The sequence below is a fragment of the Gavialis gangeticus genome, unplaced genomic scaffold (assembly GCF_001723915.1).
Source record: "Gavialis gangeticus isolate Ggan-Ray unplaced genomic scaffold, GavGan_comp1, whole genome shotgun sequence".
Taxonomy (NCBI): Eukaryota; Metazoa; Chordata; order Crocodylia; family Gavialidae; genus Gavialis; species Gavialis gangeticus.
The window spans coordinates 81,021,608-81,033,122 of NW_017728993.1; the positions used below are offsets into that span (position 1 = coordinate 81,021,608).

An 11,515-nucleotide genomic window follows, 5' to 3' on the forward strand; every position below is an offset into this window, starting at 1 on the left:
GGGGGGGGGGGGGGGGGGGGGTTTTTTTTCCCCCCCCCCCCCCCCATGATTAAAAAAAACAACAACCCCAAAATCAAATGCCAAAATGTATACGTATTTATCATTTATTTTATTACAGTGATTAAGGCAATTATAGGCTTCCAAATTACTTTAAAATAGTAAGTATATCAGTAAAACATTGTATTCAACTGATGGATAGAGATAGTGGCACTTCATTTTAACCATAGAAAAACATGGATTTTGGTGGGGGTTAATCAGAGAATTTGTGGAGTTCTTTGGTGTTTTTTAAAGAGAAAACCAGGATTCCTACTCAACTCACGTGCCCCAGCCCCCTAACCATTTTTGTTGCCCTCCACTGGACTTTTTCTCCAACTTGTCCACATCCTTTCTGTACTGGGGGGCCCAAAACTGGTCACAGTACTCTACATATGGCCTCACTAGTGCCAAATACACGGAGGGGAAAGAATCATTTCCATTGATCTCCTAGCAATGCTCCTATTAATGCAGCCCAGTATGCTGGTAGCCTTCTTCGCAACAAGGGCACACTGTTGGAACATATTCATCTTACTGTCCACTGTAACCCTCAAATCCTTCTTTGCAGAGCTGCTGCTTAACCAGTCAGTCCCCAGCCTATACTGTGTATGGGATTGTTCCATCCTAAGTGAACTACTTTCACTTGTCCTTAATGAATCTCATGAGATTTCTTTTGGTTTGTCTATGACTCTCTCAATCCTAGTCCTCCCCTCCAGCATATCTACTACTCCACACAGGTTGGTGTCATCTGCAAACTTGCTGAGGGTGCACTCTATGCCATCTTCCAGATTATTGGTTAAGTTTTGAATAAAACTGGCTCCAGAACCAATCTCTGGGGCACTCTACTTGATACTAGCAGTCAACTAGACATCAAGCCATTGATCACCACCCTTTGAACCCAATGATCCAGCCAGTTTTCTAGCCACCTTACAGTCCATCCATATAGCCTGTACTTCCTTAACTTGCCTGCAAGAATGTTGTGAGACCATATCAAAAGCCTTGCTAAATTCAAGGTGTATCATGTCTACTGCTCTTCCCACATCCACAGAGCCAGTCATCTCATCATAGAAGGCCATCAGGTTGGTCAGGAATGACTTGTCTTCATGAATCTATGATGACTGTTCCTAGTCGCCTTCTCTTCCAAGTGCTTAGAAATTAATTCCTTGAGGACTTGCTCCATGATTTTTCCAGGGAATGTGGTGAGGCTGCCTCGTGTGTTTGTTCCCTGGATTCTCCTTCTTCCCGTTCTTAAAGATGGGCACTGCTTTTGCCCTATTCCAGTCATCCAGGTCCTCTTCCAATTGCAATGAGTTTTCAAAAATAATGCCCAGTGGTTCTGCAGCGACATTAGCCAACTCCCTCATCACCCTTGTTTGCATCGTGTCCAGCTCTGTGGACCTGTACACATCCAGCTTTCTTAAATAGTCCCTAATCTGTTCTTTTGCCACTGTTTGCTTGCCTCTTTTCCCCAAACTGTGCTACCAGGTGCAGTAGTCTAGGTGCTGACCTTGCCTGTGAAGTCTGAGGTGAAAAAACATTGATCCTCTCATGCATCATCTGTCACTATATGTTGCTTCCCCCATTCAGTAAGGGACCCGCACTTTCCCTGATCTTCCTCTTGTGGCTGACATACTTGTAGAAACCCTTCTTGTTACCCTTCATGTCCCTGGCTAGCTGCAACTTCAACTGTGCTTTGGTTTTCCTGATTTCATCCCCGCATGCCCAATAAGTATGTTTATGCTTCTCCCTAGCAGATGTCCAAGCTTTCACTTGTAAGCTTCTTATTTATGCTTTAGCTCATTTGAAGAGCTCCCTGCTAAGCCAAGCTGATCTTCTGCCATACTTGCTAGTCTTCCTGCCTGTTGGGATGGTTCGTTTTACACCCTTAGTAAGGTTTCTTTAATAGTACAACCAGTTCTCCTGGACTCTTTTCCCCCTTAGACTGGCCTCCCAGAGGATCCTTCTCATGAGTTCCCTGAGTGAGTTGAAGTCTGTCTTTCTGAAGTCCAGGGTCCTTATTCTGCAGCTGTCCTTCCTTCTTTTCCTAAAGACCCTGAGGATTCCTGTCATGTGAGTGGCTATTATCCCCATTTTACAAGTGGCAAACAGGCTCGATGATTCAGGTCAAAACTATTCACTAATTGTGGGTGCTCTGTTTAAGATACTTACAATCCAAGGTTCCAAGTAGAAGTATTACATATCCCTTCATATATTCAAAATGCTTCTCCCATTGATTTCAGTTGGAGCTCTCAACAGCTTCAAGTGAGGCACCTTAAAGGAGGAACACCAAATTAGTGACTATGTGTAACAGCAAATTTGTTTTAAGTTGTGTGTAGGAATGTTATAGGAGTCAGGGATGGAATCCAGTTATCCAATTGCCCAGATGATGAGACTGTCCTTTCTTTTGCAATTATCTGCCTTGTTTGTTTTACCTTCCAATCTCAGCTGTTGTGAAAAAAACAAACATGGGATACGTAAATCCCAGTGTCATTTGTAAGCTGTATGAAATAATCCTTTTACTCTACTCAGCAGTGGCAAGGCATTGCCTGGAGTAATTTGTTCAGTTTTGGGTAGTGCATTTTAAGAAAGATACGGGCTAAGAAAATTAATCAAAGATGTAGAAAATGTAACCTAGAAATAATAATTGGAGGGAAATTGGACTTGTGTAGTACAGAGAGAGAACTGAAGCTAGACAAGTACTCAAATATCTAAAGGTTACTTTAAAGGGGAAGGTAATACATTTTTTTTTCTCCGTATTCATTGGAGGTAAGACGAGAAATAAAGGGATTAAAGTGTAGCAAAGATTAGGCATTAGCAAAAACAACTTATCTGTAAGGATAGTTAATCAGTAGAATAGATAACCTAAGGAGCTTGTGGAATCTCCTTCACTGGAGACTTTTAGAACAGATCAGACAATTGTCAGGAATAAATTTAGATGTAGTTGATCTTGTCTTGGAGCAGAAATGTAAACTAAGTCCCTTCCCATCCTATTTTCTTTCTTTTTCTTTCCTTTTTAAAGATGGCTTAATGGAAAACAACATAAAGGATGGAATTATGATTGTACAAGCTATTTTAATACTGATATTCATTAATTTTTTTGTGCTTGACTGCAGCTTTTATAGGTATAATTTCCTAGCTTTTAAAGTGCAAACTATAAAAACAAGTTTTGCTACATAGCAATTTGAATGTTAACAGACTGCTAATCTGCACTGGTACAACCTTTAAATCCATCGCACAGGCCCTTGTCACTTGAGCTAAGAGTAATTAATAGCAGGAATATATTGTCATCTCTGTCTAGTGCCGTTCTGCATGGAGTACGAGATGCTTTTCACAGATGCTCGTAAGACACTAAAAAATTATGAGACTTGAATCTTGAGATTCATTGCAAAATCTGTAGAGAAGCCTGCTGTAGTGGATATAGACTCTTCTGTCTTATTTCCCCCAAAACTGGACCCTTTCTGCCCCATTCCTTCCAACCTATCCTGGTGCCATCTCTGTTCCCACTCCCCTTTTCTCTCCAAATTTTGCTTCATCAGAGTCCCATTTCTCTCATCTAGTCAGCCATGGACTCCATTCCTCTGGCTTCTGATGCCAGTTTCTCTTTACCCTAGCTCCGTTCTGTACTGTCAGAGTAACTGCTTAAATTTATTACAAAATCAATTTATATTTAAAGTATATTTCAGTGTGTTCCTGGTTTTGTTTAAATTTATTTTAGGTCCAGACTTGGAGTTCAGTATGCACGATGGGACAATCCGGGATCTCGCTTTCATGGAAGGACCAGAAAGTGGTGGTGCTATTCTAATAAGTGCTGGAGCAGGGGACTGTAATATTTATACAACAGACTGCCAGCGAGGACAAGGACTTCATGCTCTGAGTGGCCATACTGGTATGTTTGTTACTGTTGCTTTTTTTATCTATATCATCTGACCTGTGCTATACTTTAATAAATACTATATTTTTCTCACATTCAACATGCACCATAAGTGCGCCCTGTTTTTGAAAGACAGAATGAAGAAAAAGGATCTTTCCCTGCAGTAAGTAACTGAATATCAGCAGCTAGAAACCCAAGCCTACTTCTTGTTCTCCCTGTGGATCATGTGCAGCCTTTACTTTCTTATTGGTATACAGACTACACTCCAATTTCCAACAGCTGTTTTTTTTGAGGTGGGGAAAGGGTATGTGTTTGTATGTGAGAAAATACAGTATTTGTAATAAAAAATGCCTTTCCTACTAGCAGCAGTTCTGGCTGTCTACAGTATTACATTATACAAAGTGTCTGGAGCACAAGACGTATCTACTTTAAACCAGTGGTTCCCAGTCTTTTTTTTTCATATATGACCCCTTTTCTAATGTGAGCCTGAGGTGTGTTTTTTTGTTTGTTTGGAGGTTTTTTAAAAAATCATTGGGATTTGAGTCCCATGCAAGTCCTGTAACCCCTACTTTGCAAATTGCTTCTTTAAACCCTAACTCAGCAGGGAGGCCATGTTTGTTTTTCAGGCTAACAATTAAAGTAAGGTATTCCAATAAGGCACTCATGGCCCCACCCAGATGCTTACTAAAGGTTGAATAACTGGTAATAAATAGAAACTTATGGATATCTGCTGATAAATATGCTCTCTGAAGAGAATCAGATAACTATCCTAACGTTCTGTTCTGTTTGCTTTTTGAAATGGAATATTTAACACACTCCTAATTGTGTAGCATTGAAGCTACTATTTAATCTCCAAATGCAAACGCATTCAGAATTGTGTGGGGAAAAAAAGTTTATCAGTCTTTAAATTTTGATTCTTACCAGTGAAGTGAAAAGGATTCTTGTATGCAGGTCATATTTTAGCACTTTATACTTGGAGTGGGTGGATGATTGCATCTGGATCCCAAGACAAGACCGTAAGATTCTGGGATCTAAGAGTACCAAGTTGTGTGCGTGTTGTTGGAACAACATTTCATGGAACTGGTAAGTTGTGCTGTTGTCTTGCATGCTTCTATATTTTAAAGATGGTTCATGTCATTGGTAGGTAGTAAAACATTAATCTTGCATTGTAAAATGGTGACTATTGACTTGTTCAAGCCTCCCCCTACTTCTCCACCCCCACATGCTCATTTTCAAAAAGACTGTACCTTCAGCATATCCATTCAAACCTTGGTTATGTTTTTCTTTCTGACTCCTTACCTCAAACATTATCTATAAAGCACCATAACCTTTGGTGTTTTAAAACAGAAAATGCACTTCCCATCTTAAACATAAAATTTAAACTAATTTAATGTTGACAGAGGTGGAGGGAATAGGAGGGGTATTTAGGATTTTGAATGTTATGGGTTTTTAAAGGTTTTTTTAACCTTTACTTTGAAATAGTTATAGAAATATAGTTGATATAGTTGCCAAAATTTAGTTTATACCTAAACTTTCAGATTTGTAGGTTTTGGAAGAATGTCACTGTCTCTGTATTAACGGAGTAAACACAACTGTTCACTGTTGTGAGGAGTACTGGTTCCCAAAACAATCTCTGTCACTGAAATATTTTTGAACACTTTGCACATTGAGTTCTAGCTGTGTAGGAAAATAAAATCCCTCATACATTCTTTTGGATTTTTTTAACTATTTTTCTTTTCTGGAGCAAAACAAATATTCATAGTCTTGGAAAAATCCTGATTGCAGCTTTAACTGTAGCTTTGTTATCACTTCATAATAAGCTAATATGGCTAAGTACAGATATTCGGGAGTGTTGGGGGAAGGTTAAATTGATTCAGAACAGCTGCCTGATAACAGGCAAGTCAGGATGGGGGGGGCTAGCCAGGGGGTTGGGGATCCAACAGGCTGGAGGAGATCAGGGGCTTGCCAGGGAGGGGAGACAAGCACTTCCCATAGTGGGGCACAACCTACAGGTGGGGTGGAAGCAGAGGCGTGACCTGCAAGGTCATTTCTTCCCCCATCCCTCTCATCGCTTCTCCCCACCAGGACTTAGTTGCTTGGCTCTGGCAGCAGCAAATGCTGATAAAAGCAGCTGCACCTGGGGTGGCTTGTGGGATGGGAGTTGAGAGGGTTGGCTGGTCAGGGCCAGGGAGTGGGGGACAAAAAATAGCCCTGTCGGGAGTGGGAGGGGGTGATGAAAAGAGCAGCCCTGGGGCTGGGGCTATAGTAGCTGGGTTTTCCCAGCCTTGCAGCTGCACAGGGAAAGTGTACAGAAGTTCCATGTTCCAGTTTGACTAAATCAAATAAGTCTGATGCTACATGAATCCAGGCGTATCTTATACCAGGTTCTGCAATTTTTAGATCAGTTCATGTGCATGGAACTTCTGTATGGTTACAGGTTTAGACTGATTGCTGGTCATTGAGTCTGAGTTTGTAAATGTAAGATCGGTATGGGGACAAGCTAAGTTTTAAATCGGGGAGCCATTTTGAACCCAACTTAACCTTCCCAAATGTCTGTACTTAGCTTATGTGTTACTTAAGTTTTGTCTGACTTGTAATAAGACTTGGTTTTAATGTTGTCATTTTCTTTGTTACTACAACTACCAAAAATACTTCTTTACTACAGGCATGTCAAATATTTCTAGACTCCAAAAGAATGCAGAACATCTCACCAAGTGTGCATTAATCTAATACATAGAATGTTTTTTCTTTTAGGCAGTGCTGTAGCATCAGTAGCTGTTGATCCTAGTGGCCGTCTCCTTGCTACTGGGCAAGAGGATTCCAGCTGTATGTTATATGATATTAGAGGAGGACGAATGGTACAGAGCTATCACCCTCATTCCAGTGATGTTCGTTCTGTTCGCTTCTCTCCTGGGGCTCATTATTTGCTCACAGGATCTTATGATATGAAAATAAAGGTGACGGACTTGCAAGGTAACCCATCCGCTATGACGTACATTAAAATTGAGTAATGAAGTATAGTTTGTTTTTGTGTTTTTTTTACTGTTGGAGACTTGTAAGAAATTTTGGATCTAAAGAGACTAGTTTCTGAGGAAGTATTACTGAGATCTGCTAACACGTTTCAGAATATACCCACCTGGGAGTCTAATCAACTCTCAAACAGATTCTATTTAATTGTGAACGGCTATAGCCTTTCAGCTAAATCTGGTTAAGTGTCTTTAAGTGCAATAAGGGAAACTAGTACTACTGCCTGACTGAACCAAAGTTTCAGGCAGTGAGAAAATTTAGACCTACAAAACAAAATTCAGATTTAAGATGTTTTTGAGGATGGGGAGAAAGAAAGAAGAGATTGGGGAATTTGTCTTGTTCTAATGAACTGCTTATTTTTAATAGTACTGAAAAAATTGTATGAATTAGTAACTTATACTTGGAGTTGGTAGATGATTGATTGATTTGCATCTGAAATGCTGCAGTAAGCCTCAGTCTGGCTTCTAGGCACAATATAAATGCTAACTCATCAAAAATGCTAATTGACAACCCTGATCTGTAGCAAAGATCTGTCCCAGAGAGCTCCTATCATCCAGCCTGCAGTGCTGCCTGTGGAAACAACCAGTGTGTGGAATGAAGCATGCAGTAGCCCTGGCTCTGCACATGTGATATGTGGAGTCCATCTGGCGAGGGCCGCATGTGACACAAGAGCCTGAGCATGTGCTGCCAAGGCAACATGAGGCCAGTCCAGGGCAAGCATTCTATGTAGTGCCTGTGCTGGTTTGGCTCTGTTTGCTGGATCCAGGGCTGGCCTGGATCAGGCCCATAGACTGGCCCCACATGTCAGATGTAGCATGCAGGACCTGCCTGTTGTGGGCACCCCACATGGATGCACCCTGCATGTGCCCTGGTGCAGTGCTGAACACAGTGCATGGGGCTGGGGCATGTGACATGCAGAGCTCAAGCTGGATTAGACCCACAGACTGGCTCTATATGCCATATACAGCATGTGGAGCCAGTCTGGCATGAGGGCCTTGTGCAGCTTGTGTCCTGGGTCAGGTCATGCTGCGTACAGTACATGGGCTTGGAACCAGTGCACATGCTACACAAAATGCATGGGGCTGGTCCAGGGTGTGGGCCACATGGTGCCTGCATCAAACTGCCTCTGCATGTTGTAGGCTGGTCTGTGGGCTACATGCAGCTCACAGACCAGCTCCTCACCCTTCATTTGGCCCATGAAGTTGAAAGAGTTTTAGATTCCCTGCTATAGATTATAGAATATGAATGGTAATCATCATTACAAACCCAAATATACCATATTTTATCACATGAAAAATGCATGTTTTCCAGCCCCGCTTCCTCCACCTAATCAGCTGTAGGAAATGTGGGTCCATGTTGTATGTGAGAAATGCAGCTCCCCAGGGATCCAGAGATCTGACAGCTTTGGGAGCCATGGCAGCTCTGCCACTGTTCACTTGCAGCCAGATCTCCAGACTTTTGTGGGAGACTCCGGGCCAGCTGACATTAGCACCACCCACCAGGCTGGTGCATTATGTCAATCCACAGCCAAATCTGACATGCTGGATCAGATTCAGCATGCAGACCCAGTATGCCCAGTCGGGGCCATAGGGCATGGGGTCAGACTTAGGAGACCCCCAAATCTCAGGTGCTTACCCATACTCCACAATGAGATCATTTTCCTTTGTGGTGCCCTCCAAAAATAGGGTGTGTGTATTTCCATTTGGAGTGTGCTATATGTGAAAAAATGGGGTACTTATGTAAATAGAAGGGTTTGTTATTTCTGTGAATACCTTTTAAAGTTCCATCCAATGGGGTTGCATTCTGTTCAGCAAACTAAATACAAGTGTAGGCTATTTCCAAGAAAACTTTTTTGTAAGCATTTATACAGGTAATGATTTTTATCCTTTCTATCCTTTTAGGGGACCTTACCAAGCAGCTTCCTATTATGGTGATAGGAGAACACAAAGACAAAGTGATTCAGTGCAGGTGGCATACACAAGATCTTTCCTTCTTATCATCTTCTGCAGACAGAACTGTAACCCTTTGGACTTACAATGGTTAGAGTGCAACTAATGGCAACCTATGCAGATAAAGCACAGAGACGTAAGACTACTAGACTTTATTTAAAACAAGCAAACAACTTAGGTATTCAAAGAGCAGCAGTTGACCAGAAGCGTGTCTTAGCCAGAAGAGGCAGTTGTCACAGAATTTCTGATTGCTAGGAGGTCTTGGTGTTTTTAGTATTATTTTGCAGTGCTTTCAGTCTTCCATGTGAACTCATGCTGCTGTGACCTATTGTAGTCTTGTTGCCAAAGTCTATTGGAAGAGCTCCTATGTTGTTGATGTGCACTCAGAGTAATATGAATGATGTGTTTACAGTTTAGTATTAATTGCATTCCTTGGTCTTTGCCTCAATGACTATTTTATAGAGAACCTTAATTGAATTACACCTTAATCAAGTCAATATATATTGAACCTAGATCCACATAAACATAGAAGATGAAAATTTTACTTCTATTGTTTTCACACTTCTGTTGTGTGCATCACTTGGCAGAAAAAGGTCTGACTTTTTTTTGTCTCCACAACTTCAACATTGATTTTTATAATATAATTATGAACTTTTAAAGGTGAGTGGGCAGTAACTGCTTCTTGATTATAGTCCATAATATAGTATGTTTTGCTTTTCATCTAAGCGGGGGGAAATGTAAGCCTATGGAAACAAATTCATGTAGTAAAACAGCAACATGTTGAAAACAAAATGTAGGTTTTGCTCTTGAAACATAATGTTTCACTTTTTGAATGCAACAGAATACCTCTGTATGACGTACTGTAGAAAAGTGGATTTGGCAGCATTGTCACAGCGAGCATAATGGCTACCCAAACTCTCAAAGAAAGATGACACCATTTAACACTTATTATAGACAACAGCATGGCTTTAAAATGCTATGTCTGCATGATAATTTTAAAATCACTTAACTTCCCAGTCCAGAAGCTTATTTAATTTTTTTTCTTGCACTGTTTATGTAATGCAGAATTGCAGTTTTTATTTCTACAAAAAATTTAGAATCTAATGTTTATGTATTGTTATATTTTCATATTGTACAGGTTACTTTTACATTTAAATATTAGGTTATTTATTTATTTGAATGCAGTTAAGTTTTGGTTTCTGATTGACTAAATTATCTGTTCACTGTAGCAAGCCTTTTTTTTAAAACTATTGTATAAAAGTGAAAAGGTTTATTATAGAAGTGTATCTGTGCTATATCTCAATAAAGACCTCCGACATCACCTGAAAGCACAATTAGTCGTTATTTCAGTCTCTCTTGTTTGTTATTTTGTATACGTCTCCCTCTTTCACCTGTAGATTGACAGAACGTTAAAAAAAAAACTTTAGATCAGTGGTCTCCAGCCTTTATAAGTAGATCACCTTTGACATTTAAAAGCAACCCAAGATCTACTGTGCGTCGCCGTCACCCCACCCCCCCACTCTCCCCTGCCCAGCAGGTAAGTCTGTGGGTAGGCGAAGGGAGGGGGCAGATTGAGGGAGAAAAAATTGTGGGGGCGCACCTCCCCAGAAGGTAAGTTCCACTCGGCCAGGGCCCCACTCAACTTAACCTTGCTCCTGCCTCTAAGGCACTGTCCCTCACCGTGGGGGGCCTCAATCTAGCCCCCGCCCCTGCCCTCCCCCATGAACTGACCTGATGGTGCTTCCAGTCTAAAAGGGTTGAGAACCACTGCTTTACAGCTTCTGTGTAATCTTAAGTAGTTGGCATAACAGAATCACTCTATTTATACTAACTTACTGATTGAGGAGCCTGTTCTTTTTCTATTTATGTGCCTGTACAATCCCTTGATTCCTTTTTGAAGCGAAGGCTGACGATATGAACAGGCAGTCAGTTTCTATATAAAGAATTTCTGGGAAATTGTGTGCAAGGAAAATGTGGCAAGAGAGGCTTTTTGGAGTACCACAGAACACTTGCTGCCACTACCATGCAGCCACAGGGCCAGTGCCTGCTGATTTCAGTATGCTTTCCAGGGGCACTGAATTTTTTTTATTTCTTTTCTCTCCATGTCACCCATACAGCTGGCGACTTGTGATTCTTAGTCACAAAATAATATCCAACCAGTATGTTATAATAAATACTCCAGCTTGGGACACTTCTATTATTTTTTAAAGCAACATATTTTAACAACATTTCCAACAAGTTCAAAGACCCAGGCAGGCCTCGGGTTCCTGGATAACGACCCATACTTTTGCGTAGGGGACTTGCTTGGGTGGGATGGGCTATACCTCTCTCCTAAAGGCAAGCGTGTCTTCTCTTCCAGGTTGGCTGATCTCATGCAGCGCACTTTAAACTAGCTTCGCCGGGAGATGGGGCCACAGGAGGACTTGAGGACACCTCCCAACCAAGACAGGTGACGTGCACAAAAAATACCCAGGTAAGCAACAGGGGTCCAGGTAGTCCTAGGAATCTGGGGGTGGCACACGCACCAATTCAAGGCCTTAAATGCTTCTACACCAATGCTCATAGTATGGGGAATAAGCAAGAGGAACTTGCCCTCTGGATAGTTCAAACCCGGACATAGTAGGGCTCACAGAAA

At 41.4% G+C, this 11,515-nt stretch overlaps 1 protein-coding gene across 1 annotated transcript in view; it reads left to right on the top strand.

Moving 5' to 3' along the window:
• WDR47 (WD repeat domain 47) overlaps positions 1–10,214 on the top strand; it is a 69,767-nt gene extending 59,553 nt beyond the window's left edge. The window contains exons 11-14 of the mRNA XM_019528367.1: positions 3,749–3,919; positions 4,856–4,987; positions 6,659–6,877; positions 8,833–10,214. Of these exons, the coding sequence (XP_019383912.1) occupies positions 3,749–3,919; positions 4,856–4,987; positions 6,659–6,877; positions 8,833–8,975 (665 nt within the window). The 3' untranslated portion in view covers positions 8,976–10,214. The remainder of the gene's footprint in view (positions 1–3,748; positions 3,920–4,855; positions 4,988–6,658; positions 6,878–8,832) is intronic.
• The last annotated feature ends 1,301 nt before the right edge of the window (positions 10,215–11,515 follow it).